The 21,385-nt window shown below is 37.9% G+C and overlaps 1 protein-coding gene across 2 annotated transcripts in view; it reads left to right on the top strand.

The window, feature by feature from the left end:
• LOC129006237 (outer dynein arm-docking complex subunit 2) overlaps positions 1 to 21,385 on the top strand; it is a 196,046-nt gene that overhangs the window by 45,226 nt on the left and 129,435 nt on the right. For both annotated transcript variants that reach the window (XM_054435728.2, XM_063669699.1), the window contains 4 exons: positions 15,470 to 15,616; positions 16,004 to 16,213; positions 20,263 to 20,505; positions 21,096 to 21,206. In XM_054435728.2, the coding sequence (XP_054291703.1) occupies positions 15,470 to 15,616; positions 16,004 to 16,213; positions 20,263 to 20,505; positions 21,096 to 21,206 (711 nt within the window). The remainder of the gene's footprint in view (positions 1 to 15,469; positions 15,617 to 16,003; positions 16,214 to 20,262; positions 20,506 to 21,095; positions 21,207 to 21,385) is intronic.

Raw genomic sequence — 21,385 nt, 5'->3', positions numbered from 1 at the left:
ATTGCTTGAACCCAGGAGGTGGAGGCTGCAGTGAGCCGAGATCACACCATTGCACTCCAGCCTGGGAGGTAAGAGCAAAACTCCATCTCAAAATATAATAATAATAATAATAAAATAAATAAATAAATAATATTTTCATATTTCAAAAAGGTCATGAGCTTATATGAAACAAGCCCTAATGCTCAACTTGGAGATCCTTTTGGCAGGCTCCTAATGATTTGACCAACATCAATGCAAAATGAAAAATATGTTTTTAGTCTGGACTGTTTGTCATGAAAAAAACCTCTAGACTATTGGAGAGAACAGTTAATATTTTGTGAGTTTTAAAATTTCATTTTAAGCATGATACTTTATAAATATTAAATATTTTGTGGCATTTGTCAATTTTTAAAATGGTTTTTATTTGGCATTTATTTTGGGTTAATATTTCCCTCATTTAGTGTTTTGTATTATGAAATTTCTATATCAGGTGCACATTGTTTTTACATGTTGTTGCAGTATATAATTATGTCACATATTCTGGCTCACAATAATAATAAATCATGCATTTTTTACATAAGTTTTTTTTTTTTACAGAAAACCTCTGAAATTTTTAGCATAACTCTACCACAAAAAATGATTCACTGTTTATTATGATAGAAATGATTCACTATTATTATAGGCATTCATTATTATTTAAAGGCATGTAAATGAAATGTTAGGAAAAATACAGAATAATATAATTTTGGGAACTCATGAAAATTCCTAGGAATTTTGATTGCATATTCCTGAATCTTGAAGATTAATCTGTCGGGAATTTGGAAACACTAGCATGGAGCACAGGCTAGATTCAGGCCACACGCTTCTGCACTCCCCTTTGGCAGGAGTATTTGTGCACAAACCACATAGTTCAACACAGCAGTCCAGACTGGCACGCACAGTGACCATGTCCAGCTTTGGGACATTTAGGCCACGCTTGCAACAGTGTTTCTTCATCTTTACTGAACCCCAGGGCTTCCTGTGATTACCTCTCCTGGACTCCTAAAAAGCATGTCATCTGGGGGAAAAAAAAAAAGAACTGGCAGTGGAGAGCTTTGCCAACACCACTCTCTCTGAGGTGGGCAGCTCTAGACAGGGCCATTGGGGCTTAGCCTGCCTTCCTTTCTTCCTTCCTTCCTTCCCTTTCCTATCCTTTCTTTCCTTCTTTCTTCCTCCCCTCCTTGCCTCCCCTCCCCTCCCCTCCCCTCCCCTTTCCTCCCCTCCTCTCCCCTCCCTTCCCCTCCTCTCCCCTCCTCTCCCCTCTCCTCTCCTCTTTCCCTTTTCCCAGGCTGATCTTGAACTCCTGGCCTCAAGCAATCTTCTTGCATTGGCCTCCCAAAGTGCTGGGATTACAGGCATGAGCCTCTACGCCCACCCAAGACATAGCCTTTCAGAAGATGAATTAAGAGAGTCCTGAGATTTTCCCAAGAGTCCTGGTCCATTATCTTTATTTCATTAGCAAAAGGAAACAAGAGTCAAAATGGCAGAAACAAAAGATGGACCAGGAAGCAGAATACCAGAGTAATTAGAAGCATGATCTTTGATGTTGGAAAGACCAGTTGAGTTGAAATTCTGCCGCTTACTCAATGGCCTTGGGTGAGTTGACTAACCCCTCTAAGCTTCAGTTTCCTCATTGGTGAAGATGGAAAAATAAAAGTTCTCCTATATTAGGATTATTAAGAATATTAAATGAAATATAACACATGTAAAGTGCTTAGCTCAAAGTACTTAGTAACTGTTGGCAATAATAATCATTTCTATTGCTTATTGTTATTGTAGAAAATGTGTGGCATGGAGACTTAACTGGCTCGTGCAGGTGGCCTTCTCTAGCAACCAATAAAAGGAGGGAAATAGAGTGAGTTAATACAGGGAGGGAAAGTCTCTCAACGTCTTAAAATAAAAACAAACCAGTTGCCAGTGAGTATAACTGATCCTGGTGCTAAGAGCAGAAAGAAATTTCTCCCTTAGGATTTAATGGGGCAGGCACGGAGTGAGAGAGTGAACAGCCTCAATAATATCCTCCCAGTGAACATGGCAAAGAGAGTTTCTCATAATAGCCTAATTACTGGGTAACTGTCTTGAGTTTTTCAACTATTTAGGATAAGTCCATGTAGCTTTAGGCCAAAAAGAGATGCACTATTTCTGTCCCAGTACAGCTAAAGAAAACATTTATTGATGAAGTGCTACTTAAATTTGCACAAGTTATTCATCAATAAATCATGTGCAAGTGTGATACTCTTGGCCAGACAGTAAATTGCTTGGAATTCTTATAGTTCCCACAGGTAAATATTCTTCACATAGCCAATAAAAGGAAAAGTATATCTATAAATGATTTCAAGGTTTTTGACACAGATAAATATTTTATATGGAGACACAAAATGATATTAAAAGTCTATGAAATGCAAAATTGAATGTCTCTAGGTAATCTCAAAATAAATACACCTGACATTTTAATTTATGAAATTATGGCTTAAATGTAGATTTAAGCTAGCAGAGAAATATTCGTGTTGACCTGACTTTCTATTTACCATTTTCCAAGTAGAGTGATGTCTGTGATTGTTGGAAAAAAAAAAAGATTTAACGAGCTCATTAATACCCAAACAGGTCAATGAACTATAGCTTATTATTCGTCCAGAGCTATGAGCTCATATCTTGGCACATAAATAGAGTTTGTATTTAATTATTTGGTTTGACATATGTTAATTTAAACCTGCAAGTTTTATATATGTATATATTCTTTTCATCTGGATTTTTTGAACACAGTTTAATTTTTATATTAATGAATGTATCACATTTTTAGTCACCAACCTTCCAGCTTCTTTTCTCCCCCATAGCTGATGATGCTGTACCCTAATTCTAAAGGAAGCAATGAACCCCCTTTTCAGCTACCTTACTGATAAGCACTTATGTTCTGCCTTCTGCCATCCTGATGGTTCAGGTTGTCTTACTACGTACTTCTTGAGTAGAGAGACCACATCAATTTTATTGCTGTATCTTGCAGGGCATCTTGCTAATGTGCACAAGCTCGCCTCCCCACCTCTGCCCCGATGGTGTGAAGGGGAGAGGGCGAGGTTCCTCAGTGGTAGGGCTTTGCTGTTCTTCACTCTCAGCCCCCTGAAAGCAGTTCTTCCTGCCTCTGAGCCTGTCTTTCCTTCTGCTGTTGACTTCTTTCCCACTTTTCTTGCATTCCTCTCTCTTCCTTTTCCTGCCATCTTTCTTGTAGACATATTAGTTGATTGCTCTATTTGCTGACTTTATATGGATATTATTTTTTCCTCTGGCCAAAATTGTTTTCAAATCTTGCAGGAAAATATCTTGCTTTTGATCACTTCCAGCGATTAAAGGAGATGGTGTTAATGTCTCTATGCTCCATACTAAATCTGTGAGTCTCTCTAAAACTTCAGTGAAATCATGCTCATTTCTAAATAAGGTATGTGGAGAGCCCCTTTGTGAAATAGGAAAAGGGATGTAGGATATTTTGTTTGGAAATGTGGAAATAAATATTAGTTACAAGTACTATATGTTATAAATTCATGCAAATGGATATTCTTCAGTAGAGTGGGGTAAAATGTTGAAAGGTCATAATTATAAGTAGATTTGCATTTTATACACATTATAATGAAAAAGAATTTGTGGACCCAAGGTCAAAAACATGTTGAAATCCATTTCAATGTGGATTGAAGGTGGAGTGGGTATGGTTTTAACCCTACAGGATCAGTAAATCCAGTAAAACGTTGAGAAGACTAGAATAATGCTGAGAACATGGTTGGTTGGTCAGCTTTTTGGTAGTTTAGAGGCATGTCAGAGGCTGGGCCTAGAATTATGCTTTCTTTCCCTTGAAGATATTTCCTAGAGCTGTCACTACAGGATAAGATGCCCGTATTATCCAAGCACCAGCTCTAGGTTCAACAAGGGTTATATTGGCAAGCACAGTTGGATATCTGCCCATACTCTGAAATGCTTCATCCAGCAGGTCTTATCCCTGAGCACTTGCTGCAATGATGGAGGCCTCTAGGCTCATTCCCAGGGCCATTTCTCCACGTGTACCTCCTAGCTGTGGGATGCCAGCTTCTGCACCTGGGATTTTGATCAGAGTCCAGGTGGGAGAGTGGGGAAAGGGATGATGAAAGCCTTGATTTGGAAAGATGAATCCAGCAGCAGGTAGTGTGCCAAGTGAATCTAATGGGAAGGGATGAGAATACAGTGACAATGGGGTTACACTGGTAGAAAGGATGGCCATTACCACACATTCATCCTCGCCCCTGACCCACAATGGGTTGGTGAGGGGTAGCCTAATTTGTTTGTCCTGTATCATCAAATTCATCAAACACTGGTGTTGATTTCATCTTTCACATGAGCCAGATTGCTTGCCATGCTTCTGCTCTGTAACCACAAATTGAGAATTTTCAAGTCACCAGATGCCTGGTAGATCCCAGCTTAGCAGTCGTCAATACTCTAATCCAGAATGACACCTAAAAGACATTCACATCAGAAATGCCACCTGGCTGCCAGCTTCAGAGGGGACTCCCAGAGCTCTCTCCCTGGCAGGTTTTGGGTTTCTTCTCTGGAGGTGGATTCTTGGCAAGGACATTTTTCAGACTTGAAAACCTTTGTTAAAGACTGCGTTTGTGGGGCTCAGTTCCTTAATGATCTTACATAAACTGATTAAACACACACACACACACGCACACACACACCCTTTAATTGGTTAAAGAGTTGTTTCGAGTGGTAATTGGAAGTTGTATGAGTTTTTGTTGTAGGAATTTGATGTACTTTGCAATCAATTACAGTTAATTAAATTCCTTTCCCATTACTTGAGCTTTGGGTATGGAGTGGCAGGTAGTTTGATCCTTGTTTCATTGGTGGAAAAGCTGAGAAATTCTTTGCTCCAGGCCACACAGAAGGCAGCTGCGAGCTGGGACTGCGTCCAGGCTTCTATCTTTATTGCCCATTGCCTGGTTGTTCGGTTCCACTGTCAAGAAATTCAGGACCCAGGAGGCCTGCAGAACTTGCTGTTGTATCTTCCTGTCTTTCTCTTGTTTGGATTTCTTCATTCGAGTGAGAGTCAACAAGGAGCCCTTCCTATAAAAGAACTCAGTATTCATGTTTGGAAGGCCATATTAGACTGTGCTCTTTTGCTAAGTTTTTACTTAAAAAAATGGAAAAGAATGTGATGGCACAGAGTTATTCTTGTTAAAAAGAGTATTTCAGAAATGAAAAACGATGGTCACTGTTCATCCACTCAAATCAACTCCAGTAGTTAGAAAGGCAAATGAGTACCATGTTCCTGAGAGACATTCTTTAAGTTAGTACATGTGTTGCTACATTGATGTGGGTTGACTTTCTTTAAAAAGTCAGTGAAAAACGAATAAGACAACTTTTGTGACTATTTTTTTTAATTGCTTGTTTGAAATCATAACATATTTAAATTACATCAGCTAAAAAAAGTCTACTCAGAATCTGCACTTATGCTTTCATAAATATTGTAGTGTAAGAAGTGAATCCATTTTAAGTGTTTGGATTACTGGTAATGTGTGTTACTTGTATGCTTATATTGCCCACAAAAGAATTTGTCGTCTTTTATTTTTGTTATAAAGGAGATTGTGGAACAAATGGAGAGGCTCCTCTCCATCTTTCCCAAAGAGGAATCTGTATTTAAATTTTTGAACTTTAAACTTTCCTTGCCTCTTGGCAGTCAAAAATAAATATGTGTCGGGAAAAAGCAGAGTAAAGACAATTAGATCAGTATGATAATACAGTGCTACTGACTCATAACAGTTTATACGACCAATAGCTAGCACTATGCTACTACATCAACTTAACAACTGAAACATGACAATATTAAAAATCTCAGGGGAGTTCCCTTAAGCTTTAACTCATTCATTCATTCATTCATTCACTCATGTGTTTATTCATGAACGTGTGCTATGAGCCAGCACAGCTAGAGCATGATATGATACACATACTCATGTAGTTATTTATAAGATTTTTGATTGGAATGAACTGTGATATCTAAGGCAGCTTTATGTAGTAGATCTTTTTGGGGAATTTCTTGCCCCATGTATTTGCAACAACACTTATTTTTGTTCCTTAAAATATGCTTTTCCCCTAAAATTCATTTAAGAAAGCTAAGTAGATTGGAGAAGAGTAGTGGTACTGGCTGGTTCCCAGTTTCTATAATGTGCTGGGCTGCTTTGCTTTCTGTTTTAAAAACACACACTCATGGCCTGTTACAGAGGTTGCATGCTGAAGAATTTTTAAATATATGAGTTAAGGAGTGAATAAGATGCATCAGATTTGGTATAAATGATTTTTCACTTTACATCTTTATATGGATCTATTGTCATCATTATTTAAAATTGCATATTTGCAGGAAAAATATTAAACTCCATGTCCCTTTTTGGTCCATTGGCCTTTGAGATTTCTGTCGGAGGGCTGTGGTTCTTCTCAGCTCTTGCTCCTGGAGTAGGTGTGGCTGTCTGGTTGTTGGCTGCTGATGTTTCTGTGACACAGGACATAGCAGAAGCACGTGGTATTCTTCCCCTGTTTCCCTTACTCCCTTCTGTGTTTAAAATCTTTAAATATTATACAAATAGCACACTCACATATGCTCAATGTGAAACTTCAAGCCATGCAAAGTGAAAGCCCTTTCCAGATGTTTCTCTGTTTATATACATATATAATTCATATACATAAATGAAATCCTACTATTTCTTATTCTACATTTTGCTTTTTATATTTAATATTCTGTCTTGGTGATCTTTCATATCTGCCTCACTCCTTTTAATTACTACATAGTATTTCATTAAAGGTATATATCATTAAGTTATTGAACAATTGCCTTATTGATAACATTTAAGTTGTCCCTCAAATCAGTTTTTGTTACTGCAAACAATACTGCAGCTAATATTTTTACACATTGTTTGAATATATACATTATTTCTATAGGATGGATTCTTTGAAATGGAATTGCTTGAGCTAAAGAGAATGCACATTTACATTTTTGTTAGCACTAATAGGGAGTTCTGTACACATGCCAAGATATTTGTAAGGTTTTTGATTGGAATGAACTGTGATAGCTAAGGCAGTTTTATGTAATTGTTCAATGGGTATAAAATTTTATTTATGAAAGATGAATAAGTTCTAGATATCTGCTGTACAACATAATACCTATAGTTAACAATATATATTGTGCACTTAAAACATTTAAGAAGTAAATCTCAAATTAAGTGTTCTTACCACAAGAAAGGCAGAGACAAAGGACATGTTTTCAGGTGATGGATATATTTATTACTTTCATTGTAGTAATGATTTCACAGGTGTTGGATATATATGCATATACCCAAACTCATCAAATCGTATATATTAAAGATGTGCAGTTTTTATATCAATTATATGTCAATAAAGCTGTTTAAAACAAAGAGAAAAATAATATATGCACACTACAATTTGAGAAGACTTGCATTAAAAATTTTTCAATTTAAAGAGAAATAATGAACAGTAATAAAACAAACTTGGTTTATGTAAAAAAAAGTTTCATAGCTCCTTACAGAAAGCAAATATCAATTTACACTCTACCAGGAACATACCAATAGTTTTTAACCTTGGACCTTCAACCTCAGAGTGAAATTAGCCAGGGCTGTTAAACGATGGAGCAAATAAACAAAAGACCCTGATGCCCAGGTACCATTTTTGGAAGTTTTGATTGAATTGGTTCAGGCCAGAGTCTAGGCATTGATAGACTTTTAAATCTCCCCGTGGTAATAAAACTGTTCATCTACAATGAGAACACATGGACACAGGGAGGGGAACAACACACACCGGGGTCTGTCAGGGGAGGTGGCCAAGGGGACAGGCAAGCATTAGGACAAATAGCTAATGCATGTGGGGCTGAAAATCTAGATGATGGGTTGATAGGTGCAGCAAACCACATGGCACACGTTTACCTATGTAACAAACCTGCACGTTCTGCGCATGTATCCTGGAACTTAAAGTAAAAAAAAAAAAAAAAAAAAAAAAAATTAAAAAAAGTTGTTAATATAGGATTGGAATCCATTGTTGTAAATTCTCATCGATGTGTAGTCTTTTTGTTATTTTTTATTTTGGCCAGTTCTCATAGGGGCAAAATGTACCTTGTTTGAATTTTCATATTTTTAGTTACTAGTGAGGTTGACAATTTTTTTATATGTCAAATAGCCATTGTATTATGTCCTTTGCCTATTTTTCTGTGTGGTTGTCCTTTTAATTCTTGATGATGCAAATTAATCCTTTGGCTGTTATACTAATTGCAGATATTTATTTTCTGTTAGTGTGTCTTTTTTTTTTTTTTTTGAGTTGGAATCTCACTCTGTTGCCCAGGCTGGAGTATAGTGTCACGATCTTGGCTCACTGCACCCTCTGCCTCCCCAGTTCAAGCAATTCTCCTGTCTCAGCCTCCCAAGCAGCTGGGACTACAGGAGTGTGCCACTACACCTGGCTAATTTTTGTATTTTTAGTAGAGATGGGGTTTTACCATATTGGTCAGGCTGGTCTCGAACTCTTGACCTCAGATGACACACCTGCCTTGGCCTCCCAAAGTGCTGGAATTACAGATGTGAGCCACTGCGCCCAGCTGGATGTCTTTTTGTCTACTCTTTTGTACATTAATAAATATCTTCTATTTCTTCATGGCTTACAGATTTTGTTTCTTAGGAACTAGGAAGGTTTTTTCTGAAGCCATTCCAAAAGGAAAAAAATACTTTCTAGTTCCCTCTGTTAGTTTTATAGCTTTTTTTTTTTTTAAGTTCAAATTCTTAATCCTTCTGGAATTCACTTTATGTATAATAGAAGGCATGCATCTAACTTCACTTCTTTTTCTCTAGAGGGACAGTCAATTGTATCAACACAGATTATTGGCCTATCTGCTCTTCCCTCCAATAATCTGGGATACCACTTTCATCAAATTCTGCAATCTCACACGTGAGAGTTTGTTTCTGGATCTTTCTCTTTGCATTAACTTATTTGGATGTTCCCATGCTAGTTACATGCTGTTTTAATCACTACAGCATTGGTATATTTTGATATTTGGTAGACCAGATAGGTACCTTAACATTTTTAAAACTTATTTTTTGGATTTTTCATTCTAGATCATCTTTAGAATGAGTTGAAAATCATGTTAACAAAACCCCAAAATTATGTGGGCATTTTGGTTGGTTTATATGAATCTATAAATTATTTTTGGATAAACTGCAATTTTAATAATATTGAATTCCGATAGGTCAGGCACATGGTATGACCATTCATCCATTTAATCTTTTACATAATTTAGTAATACTTAATAGCTTTTTTCCATGTGTATCTAAAACATTTCCTATGAGGTTTAGTCATAAATATTTTTATTATTATTTTGCTAATCCCGACATGGGAACTTTTTTCAAGTTAAACATTTTGATTTGTTATTGTTAGTGTATAAATACTCACTTTAAAATGCTGCTCTTGTATCCACTTTATTGAACTTTTTTTATTAATTATCATAATTATTCAGCTCATTCTTCTGAATTTTTTAGTAAGATAATTATATTTGCTATAAGCTTTTCTGCATTGCAATGACTAGAACATTCCAATAACTGTCAATTCCTGTAAATGTTCCAAGGCAAATTAAAAAGAATGCACATGGGTCAGGCATGGTGGTGCATGCCTGTAGTACTAGCTACTTGGGAGGCTGAGGCAGGAGGACCTCTTGAGCCTGGGAGATGGAGGTTGCAGTGAGCCGAGATCACACCATTGCACTCCAGCCCACACGACAGAGCAAGACTCTGTCTCAAAATAAATAAATAAATACAATTAAAAGAATGTATGTAGCATCCTTGTATTGTCCTTACCCATTCCTGATAAAACAATCTTAGCAGCTTGTAATACAACAACCTAAGTCTAATTTATTTAAGGATATATGTATATTTTTTCTTCTGGAAACAGTATTTTCTCTTTCTCCTCAGGGTTCTGTTGAGTCTTAGGTTTTTGAGTGCTAAGTCATCAGTATAAAATAGATTTGCAAATAAACAGAAGGAAAGCAATGTATTTTTCTGCTTTGACTCACGTGGTTATATACCACTCACTGTGAGCACCCACCTTGTACCATTTCTGATCCTGGGAGAAGAAGAGTATCTCTAAGCCAATCTTTATGCTGGACACCAGGTCCTCTGTGATCATTAATGGATAGTTACTGGCAGGGGTTTGCTTTTCTTGCTCTCTGAGTGGCATGTTTGAAGGAAAAAATGCTGAGAATGTTCAAAGCCAGCTGGATGGCCATGTGATAGTTGTGCCGATCCTCCAAGTCTCACCGGCTGCTTCTTGATTGCAGATGGAGAAGCTGTGTGGGGTAGGGACAGAACAAGAGGCCTCTGGTCCTGATCATTCTCTGCCTTCCTTCCTGTCTCACTGTGGTCATGTGGGGCTCTGATAACTTCAAATGATGACCCTGCAAGCGTGTTGCCCAACACAGTTGGAGTTTCATCTATGCTTGTAGCATCCTTTCCTGAACCAAGTTGATAAAAACCTTTCAGAAGTTTCTTTATGGTTCGTGATGAGTCACCCTCCCCTCCTACTCCAAGTTACTTCTATTCTCTGGATCCCTGCAGTAACCTGACTGCATCCATCCACGCTTGCCCCCTCCAGCCAGTGGCCTCTGCAGCCAGAGTGATCTTTTATAAATGGCATCATTGTAAATTACATTGGCCAATCTTGAAATAAAGATGAAAATTCTCAGCCCAGACTCTGGGCCCAGCAGCCCAGTTGGTTTTCAGCTCATCTTGCACCACGCTCCCACCCTGGGCTCTGGCCTTCTTTAGGTGCTAAGCATGCCATGCTCTACTCCCCTGGGTTTTTGCATATACTGTTTGCTCTGACTGGTGGACATTTCATCACATCCCCTCCTTCTCTGCCTGGGAAATTGCCTATTTTCTGTCCAGATCTCAGCTCAGATGTTCTTTCCCTGTGAGTGATGCTCCAAGTTAGGTCAAAGTTCCCTATGATGTGCTTCCACAGCTCCATGCCCCTGTCCCATGTAGCACTTCTCAGATTTATAGTTTCTGTTTATTTGGGTGAGCTTAAAAAAGTTAAAAACCTTTTTCCTCCACTACATTATAAGCTTCATGAAGGCAAGGGCAGTGTCTGTTTTTGTAAACCAATGTGTCTCTAGTGCTAACCATCCAGCATGGCAAATAGGAAGCATGCAACACATTTGTTGAATGAAATAACACAAAAGTGATTTGAGGCAGCTCACTTCCTGTTTTACTCTTGAATACATTGCTCATTTCAACTTAGCAAATGTTTATTTCTTCCTTATCAACGGTAAGGGAGGGGCATTGCTGTATATACCAAACAGGGTAATACTTGCTTATTTCAAATATTTTATTTGAAGTAATAAAAAAAAACATAGTTGAGGAAATTATCTTTAATTCGTCTTGTCTTTCAAAAAGAAATTTTAAGAAAAGTGAAAGACAGCGACTTTCATTCAGTCTCTGCACATTTAAAACCTAATGGTGACAATGAAGAAATGCCTCCTGGTCATCAGAAGGAATGTCAATTGAAAAAAAAAAATCCAATGGCCAAATGTCAATCGCAAAAAAAAAAAAAAAATCCAAAGGCCAACAGAGCCTGGAGATGTTTGAAAAGAAAAGGGGCAGGGAGACAACTAGCAAAAGAATTGCATTAATTTTAGAAGTGGAAACACTTATTGGAAGCATTTTTCAAAGCCCTTCAGAAGCTAGTAAAATCATATTTTACTCTATTTTCTCCAGCTCTTAAAACTTCAGAAGTGTGAATACGTGATAAAATGTGAAAATAAGTATTGGTAAATAATTATGTTCTTAGGGGAGATTTAATTGAAAAAGGAGTGTATTTGCATGGTTTCTTCTCAGTTCGATATTTATGGCATCTGGACAAAGTGGAACAAACATTCAAAAATCCTTTGACATAGCTGGTATTTAAAGAATAGCAATTGGCTAACATTTGTGGCTCTGTATGTTGAATATTTTGGCTCCTGTCCTCTGGTATTCATTCTGAAAGATTTATAATCCTTTTGGGAGTGTGGTCAGTGACAAGAGTAGAACTAAATCCTGAAATGTGGAAAAACTAACTTTCCCTAATATAAAACTGTTCTAAAAAAAATCCCTCAAGCCTATGAATATGTTTCCAGATTTTCAGAAAAAAAGCTGATGATTCACAGAATTTTTTTTCTATAAAGATCTAACTTCTTGATGATAACTGTAAATTGTCAGTCTTTTGCATTCCAAATTAGCCTAGAGATAATTCAAAAAGCTATAAACTCTTACCTTTGGGACATCTGCTGCAATTAAATGGCCTTTACGAATTTATGTCATTGGTTATAGTAAAAATAATGAAATAAAGCTCAAAAGATGTGGAAGTTGTCTAGAAGAGAAAAATTAAGACAACTTGAAATAGGAAACAAAGATTGTGCTGAGTGTATAAGCTCGAAAATTGCTACCAAAGAAAACATTATAATGCAAGAATAGCAGTCAAGCAAGTCCTCAGCACGTGCGATTAAGAATGTCAGGACGGGACAGTCTTCTTCACTGAGTAGACCTGGGGCGGGAGGAGGCTCTTGGCTTAAACAAGGCATGACACACTGTTCCATGTCTTCTTGCACTTTCTAGTCATACTTAAGTCTGAAGCCTCCGCCTAAATAACTCTCTCTTGCTGAAGTACTTGGTTTGGATTTCCAAACCCTTAATATAGGAACCCTGCTCTGCTACTTCAGACACTCCTGGGGAGGTTTCTGGCTCCTTTTAACCATTTAAATTCAGAGAAAAAAAGAGCTTTATTCAAATGAATTGTTTTTCTTATTTTCTTTGTTCTTTCTTTTTGTGCATGATTTAATTTCCTTTAATTAATTATGGTTAGCATGTAGATTCTCCTTTATTATTATTATTTTTAAAAATTTATTTTTAGAGACAGGGTCTCACTCTGTTGCCCAGGCTGGAGAGTGGTGGTGTGATCATAGCTCACTGCAGCCTCCAACTCCCAGGCTCAAGAGATCCTTCTACCTCAGCCTTCTGAGTAGCTGAGATTACAGGTGCATGCCTCCACTCTCAGACTAGATTCTTCTTTATGGCTCATAAAATATCTGCCTTTTGTTTTTTTAAAAGAGGAAATGGAAGTACTGGCTTATGGGAGCCTCCTGCACCCAAATATGGGAATTTATGAAACTGACAGTTATAAAGAGAGGATTTTTAAATTTCATATTTTAAAACCAACTGTACGAAAATTGGTGGTATTGGTGGTGGTAACTTTTCTCCTTGATAGGAAGCAGAAAAGACACTAAAAGCTGTAAGAACATGACTTATTAGTAAATAGTAAAATTAAGGCTCAAAATTGTCATTCTGAACTTCATCGTGAATGTAGAGGACAGCCTGGTACATCCATTGGGAGCATTCATGTGGGAAATGGAAATTGTCAGTGATATCTTCATGGGACAGTTGTTGAGGACATTTCTAGAGGCATGGAAGAAATTTTCTGAAATGGAGTAAGAAGAAAGGCTGACATCTAAATCTTTTCTGTCTTCACTTGGGATCGTCTAGTAATCCCATTTCAGTTTCTTATTTTAAAAGCCTTGTGTTGAATTCACAAGAGGGTTTGCATATGTGTACATGTGTGATAAGAAGGAGGAGGCGTGTGGGAAGCTTGTATGTAATTTCCATTTTATGTGCTAACCCTATTATATATAAGACATGGTATGAAGAGATAAAGATAAATTGGTTAAGAGGTACAAAATACAGTGAGATAGTACAACTAAGTTCAAGTTCCCTATTGTAGTACAGTCAAGAAATTATAGTTAAGAAAAATTTATTGTGTATTTCAAAACAGCTAGAAGGGAGGAATTGTAAAGTCCCCACCACAAAAAAAAGATGTATTTAAGGTGATAACTATCTCAATTATCCTGATTTGATCACTACACATTTTATACATGCATCAGAATATCACATGTACCCCCAAAATATGTACAACTATTATATATAAATTTAAAAAAATTAAAAACTTGACCTATTGTGTTGAATTCACAAGAAGATTTGCGCACGCACAAGCTCGTGCTATGGAGGAGGGAGTTTGGCAGCTGGTATGGAATTTCCATGATCTGTGCTAAGCCTATTATATATTATCTATTTATATATAGAAATATACATTTTTATATTTATATTTTTATATTTATATATTATGTGTAATATATTTTAAATTTTAAATTTATATATAAACATAATGTAGAATATTTTATATATTTAAAAATATATTTTAAAATTATACAATAGATAATGGGTAGTAGATAATGAATAAATTTATAAAATAGATAATGTTTACCTTATCTATTATATATATATAATCTATTTGTGTACATAATTATATATATACAATAGATAATGGAAATATAATGCTTAATAAATGGAAATAAACATAATTTAAGATGTCTTCCCTTGAAATGTTGGTACTATGTTTGAAGCAGGGATCAAAGGCTTGTCTATTACCAGCACCTTTTACAAAAATGAACAGCCTTCTTGCTTTTGTGTGTGATGCGCTACTTCAGTGCTGATGCCAGAACTCTTATCAGCCAGCTGAATAGCAGTAGTGGTAATATGCACTACTCCTTAGAAGATTTTCAAAGCAGAAATGACCAGTGGACATTGTCTAAGAGTTCCTGCAGTGAATTCTGATTTTAATCTCCTGGCAGGTCTGGTTTACTGATCAGTCATTCTGTTTTATTTTTAATCTTTTGGGTTTTGTTTTTTAATCCTGAAGGAGCATCTCACTACTGCTCTTTACATGTAGTGATTGACTAAGAAGACACTGGTTTGCAAGACTCTGCGTTCAGCCAAGATTTTGCTCACCACAGTGAAGCTTTCTTTCTTCGTCCTGCCCATCCCATTCATTTGCGGGTCCTGTTGGAATTGCCTCTCTTTTCCCAATCCCACGGCCCTCAAACCACCTACTCTAGGTTCCAGTATGGATTGCGGTGCTGCTTCCTGCGTGTTTTCCTTTTCTCTGGGTTCTCCCTATTCTGGACTGTTCTATGCATATCTGTAGGAATAATTTTCAGACGTGCTTTGCATCATGCAATACCCTGTTCAAGACCTGGGGGGACCATCTCTTACCTCCGTGTACATCTTCCATTCCTCAGTTAGCCTCCCAAGGCTGGCCCCATGACTCTCTTTAATAGATGAATACCGCCTGATGTTACAGCTGTTTATAGGAGACAGCCCGCCTTTAAATGTTCACTCTTAATTGGAACAATGTTTTATGATGCTCTGTACAGCTTTTCCATGCTTCGGCTCTACCCGATTCATTTAACAAATTCTAGCACACTCAGAGACATGTTTTCCAGTTCATGGATTCATAACTACTTAGTGCATTTCTATGGGAACGCGGTGTTACTTAACCTTTCTCTGGCATTGCATCTTTGTAGGGAGGAAATCAGACAGCTACAGTGATTGCATTGTGTTCAATGAGGGATTTCAACTTAGCTCAAGAAACCTGCCAGTTGGCCATCAGAGATGTTGGAGGCCTGGAAGTGCTGATAAATTTGCTTGAAACTGATGAAGTCAAATGTAAGGTGAGTGGCTCTGTCACCTTGGATGCGGAGTCTTGTTCCCACCTTCCTGGGCTCTCTTCTTAGCTTTAGGTTTCTGCCATTCCTCGTTGCCTGGTTCTTGTCTTTATCTGCTATTATTGCTGGTGACCTGCTAATTCTGTTCACTGAACTTTCCCTTTTCTCTGCTTTTCTTCTTTTTTTGCTTTCCTCCATTCATCTCTCATGCTTCCTGAATGAGGATTGTTTACCTAAATGAAAGAGAATATGCCGGATGTGTGTAACCTCTGGGAATGGAAATGATTTCTTAAAAAACTTAACCGGGGAAGGATTTTAGGTAGACTCGGAATTTTTAAAAACATAGCATGGGTTACATATTCGCCACTCATCTTTTTTTTTTTTCTCATGCAGATTGGTTCATTAAAAATACTGAAGGAAATCAGTCATAATCCTCAAATCAGACGTAATATTGTTGACCTTGGGGGCTTACCAATTATGGTGAATATACTTGATTCTCCACACAAGAGTCTGAAATGCTTGGCAGCTGAGACGATCGCGAATGTCGCCAAGTTTAAAAGAGCACGGCAGGTGGTGAGGCATCACGGGGGTATCACCAAACTGGTGAGTAGCCCTGACGTCATCATCGTCATCGAGTACCAGCTGCCACCACACACAGCTCCTTGCTGTCCTTTCTGGCCACGCTGGACATTCCATAGCCATGAGAGCGTATTCCAGGAGCCTTCTGTCTGTATCGCTTGTCCTTAAGAGTTATTTTTGCATACTTATATTAGTGACTGTCCAAAACAAAAACATCTTCAAACTCATTTTTCGAAGAAATAGGACAGTTTTAAAGCAGATGTTACTGTCACCACCTATGGTACATTGGTAGGAATGCAGCCAAGTATACATGCAGGGGAGATAAGAGATAGTGAGACCTGCTGCTCGGTGGAAAGCCGAAAACTTTAAAACGTCAAACACTTTACAAATTAAAAGCTGTTGACATCTATGATGCTTTTTTTTTTTTTTTTTTTTTGAGACAGAGTCTCACTTCTGTGGCCCAGGCTGGAGTGCAGTGGCGCAATCTCGGCTCACTGCAACCTCAGCCTCCCGAGTTCAAGCAATTCTTCTGCCTCAGCCTCCCAAGTAGCTGGTATTACAGCTGCCTGCCACCATGCCTGGCTAATTTTTGTATTTTTAGTAGAGATAGATCACCTCAAGGGATCCACCTGCCTTGGCTTCTCAAAGGTACCATGCCTGGCATCTCAGGCCACCATGGCATCTCAGGCCACCATGCCTGGCCTACGATGCCACTTCTTAAAGATCTACCCACCGGTATAGAAAGCAAATCCACGAGAAATAAACACACACAATTGCTCTCAGGAGAAGTGATGACTGATTTTTCTTCTTATTTTTCTGCATTTGCCAATCTGCCTTTTATATGTAAGTCTTACTGGTGGCCCATGACCTCCGATATCACCTTACTGGGACAACTGTCTTCCAAGGGGACAGTCGGAGCTTCAGGCTCTTGTTCATCTCATTGTTAGAAGACTGAGAGCTGAAAACAGCCCGGGTGTTTAGCAGTATGAGCTCAGTAAAATGGTCTGCAGTGTATCCACGAGAAACGTCTGTAGAGACAGCTATCACCATTGTGTGTTGAAAGTTTATTTATTTATTATTATTTTGAGGTGGAGTCTTGTTCTATTGCCCAGGCTGGAGTGCAGTGGTGCGATCTTGGCTCACTGCAACCTCTGCCTATGGGGTTCAAGCACTCAAACAATTTTCCTGTCTCAGCCTCCCGAGTAGCTGAGACTACAGGTGCCTGCCACCAAGCCCAGCCAATTTTTATGTTTTTAGTAGAGATGGAGTTTCACTATATTGGTCAGTCTGGTCTTGAACTCCTGAGCTCAGGCGATCCGCCCACCTTGGCCTCCCAAAGTGCTGGGATTACAGGTGTGAGCCACCACACCCAGCCTGAAAATTATATTTAATAGCAAGGAATAAAATGTATAATATGTAATATTGTATAAAATCATGACAGGATTAAAAACTGTTGTTATCTATGATCCCAGTTTTTGAAGATGTATCTACCATCTTTAAAAAAAAACCGCTAGAAATAAACACACAAATTGCTCTCAGGAGTTTTCTCTGAATTGATGACTGATTTTTCTGCCTGCTTTTCTACATTTGCCAATTTGTCTTCTTTGTCGAAGTCTTGCTTTTATAATCAAAAAAATAATTTTCTCAATAGCTGGCATCAAAAGAAAAATATCAGAATCCTGCTTACCACCTTTGCCATCATTAGGAAAGATCTTTAAAAAGTGAACATGTTTTTACCTTCTTAGTAAGGATCAATAGATCTTGTGTCTCACCCAGAGCTTTTACCTTATTGTATTGTTTCCACTTCTGCACTTTAAGTGACAGGCCTTATTCATCCTAGTGTCTTTCACAGCACTTAGCCCAGTACCTTACCCATATAAAGGGTTTATAAATACCTGTTGGATAAATATGGATTTTAATGTAAATAGATACACTGAAAAATGTGTTCAGAAATTTTCCAAAAGACATTCAGTGTTTTCACTTGTCATCTGTAAAGCACTATAAAGGTATTTGTTTCACAAATAAGATAGACTTATGGCTGGATAGATGGATAAATAGATGGTGAAATATGTAATAAAACGAATGTGGCAGAATGTTAATTAGAGACTCCAGGTGGTGGATGTAGGGAGGTTTGTGTGCAATCATTGTACAATTCTTTAAGCTTTTCTGTTTGAAAATTTTCATTAAAATGTTACAGAAAATTTAATTATTACTATGATTATTATTATTCTGCTTAAATAATGAAACAATTTGGTAGGTTGATGTGACTGTCTGCTGACACTACTCCCATTAAATTACAAGAATGGATAATGTAACATAAAATATGTTTTATGCATCACATTCAGGAACCTAGTACAGTAAGTCTTCATTCAATATCATCAACAGGTTCTCAAAAATTGTGACTTTAAGCAAAACAGCATGTAACGAAACCAGTTTTCCTATAGACTAACTGATATAAACAAGAATTAAGTTCTTACGGCATTTTTCTGGTCACAAAAATATCACCAGACTTCTAAATGAAGACCCCAACACTTCCAACATTAAAAGTTGAAATGACTGTCACCTATACATACATTTAAGAAAGATTCATCAAAACAAGTAAGACAATTATTTAACCAATTTTTGGTGAATCAGCCAGTAGTGCTGGTCATAGTGGCAGTGGATTGAATCAAGGAATAAATTTTTGCAAGGCAAAGATTGTGAGGAGCACCTCCTAACCACCATGCAGTTCCAAAACAGTCACAAATGCTATGGGCTTTCTGAGCACTTCCGTACTGCATCATTTATTGTTGTGCATCTGTGTTCAATCCCACGGTCTTAGAATTTTTCCCATGTTGCTATCCCACCTGCAGTCAGTACCTGGAAGCCTCCATACCCCCATCCGCGTCTTTCCTGGGGCCATAACTAATTAGACCAGGAGTGTCCACCTGACTCAAACCAGTCCCACTGGATCTCTCTCCCAGGAACTTGGAATCAGGATTGAAAGACTCTACCTAGCCTAGGCTATTATTCCCTTATAAATTTGAGATTGGTGGTTATGGGCAGTATCTGTGGAAGTTGACCTTCAGGGATAGAAGAATGGAGTAGACATGCATAGATGATGGCTCCCAAGCCCCAGATAGAGACAGTGAGCCTGCAAGGATGGCTGACAGCCAATCACAGCTCTAGGGAGGTCTGGCTTCCCTTCCTCCATGGGGCAACCTGACATACTGCTTAATCCTTGTAGTAAATTGCCTTTCCCTTAAGATCTTCAGTGACTTTAGTTATTGCAAAGAAAAAAACTGGATGCTGGCAGTTGTGCTCTTTGGTTTGGTTGGTTTTGGTAGCACATGAGGTAGGCTATGTCCTCCAAAGAGATCTCATGTTTTTTTTTTTTTGGTGAGGGGGCAGGATCTTGCTTTGTTGCCCAGGCTGGAGTGCAGTGGTGCGGTCATAACTCACTGCAGACTTGAACTCCTGGGCCCAAACAATCCTCCCACCTCAGCCTCCTGAGTAGCTGGGACTACAGGCATGCACCACCACAACCAGCTTTTTTTTTTTTTTTTTTTTTTTTTTTGGTGGAAACAGGATCTTGCTATGTTGTTCAGGCTGGTCTCTAATTCCTGGCCTCAAGTGATCCTCCCACCTCGAGCTCCTAAAGTGTTGGGATTACAGGCATGAGCCAGTGTTCCTGGACAGGTTTTGTGGCTTTAAGAGTGTATAGTCCATTCAGTTCTCCTTAGAAAGTGCTAATGGTTTTAGGGAAGCTAGTTTTCTGAGATGTTTGGGCTGAGGATGTGGTTTACAAACATGATTGATGTAAATATTAGAACCATGTTAAGAAAATACTATCTTGGTGGGCTTACATTTCTTGTGGGAAGGAAATGTATAAGCTCCCAAATCTGGAGGAAGGTTTTTTGTAGGGTTTTGTTTCTTTGCTTTCCCTGGCTACTATGGAGTATGAAAAGTGATTTTTTAAAGCATTCTTGTTTTTGACGGAGGTGAGCTTGGTAATCAACCCTGTAGCTATTGAAGAATGCCTTAAATGTTCTTTTTAAGATTTCCATGAACATTGGATTTATCTATTATTGTAGGTTGCTCTACTAGACTGTGCACATGATTCCACAAAACCTGCCCAATCGAGTCTGTATGAGGCCAGAGACGTGGAAGTGGCTCGCTGTGGGGCACTGGCCCTGTGGAGCTGCAGTAAGAGTCATACGAATAAAGAAGCCATCCGCAAAGCCGGGGGCATTCCTCTGTTGGCCCGGCTGCTGAAGACTTCTCATGAAAACATGCTAATTCCAGTGGTGGGGACATTGCAAGAGTGTGCATCAGAGGTACTCATGCCAGTTCTGCTTCCCTTGCCTTCTCAACTTGACTTTCTTTAGTCCAAAAGTTGTTTCTAAGGTTATCCTGATGGCTCAAGGACATTTTCTTTTTCAAGAAGTCAGTATTCTATGAGAAAGAGAAGATCCAACTGATAGGACATTAATTTAATCAGTACCTGTGATATACATATACATATGTGTATATATATATCTCACACATGTATACTGACATTTATATATATCTCACACATATATACTGACATTTATATATATATCACACATATATACTGGCATTTATATATATCACACATATATACTGGCATTTATATATATATCACACATATATACTGACATTTATATATATATCACACATATATGCTGACATATATATCTACACACACTATATATATATATATATATACACACACACATATGTGTATATTAATTCAGTTGATTCTCTTATTGATGTAGGGATATGTTAAGCTTGGACTATGGTGATTATTTCCTAAGAAAGTTTGTTCAGCATGTTTGTTAATAAATGTAAACAGTTACTTATATTCATGCCTTAGACACATAAATATGTAGGTTTTTATTCCTAGGAAAACTACCGGGATGCAATCAAAGCAGAAAGGATCATTGAAAACCTTGTCAAGAACCTAAGTAGTGAGAACGAGCAGCTGCAGGAGCACTGTGCCATGGCCATTTACCAGGTGTGGTGAACTCTCCCAGCGGTTGTTGGTGTTCTTTCTCACATAGTTTAAGGTAGTTTTCTAACCATGTGGTTTCCTTCTGTGAAAATGGGACTCAGGAATCTGCATTTTATTTATTTATTTGATTTTTTTAAGTTTTAATTAATTTTTTTTTTTTTAGAGATAGGGTCTTGCTCTGT

Source organism: Pongo pygmaeus, chromosome 8, assembly GCF_028885625.2.
Source record: "Pongo pygmaeus isolate AG05252 chromosome 8, NHGRI_mPonPyg2-v2.0_pri, whole genome shotgun sequence".
Classification (NCBI taxonomy): Eukaryota; Metazoa; Chordata; class Mammalia; order Primates; family Hominidae; genus Pongo; species Pongo pygmaeus.
This window is presented reverse-complemented; position numbering and strand designations above follow the sequence as displayed.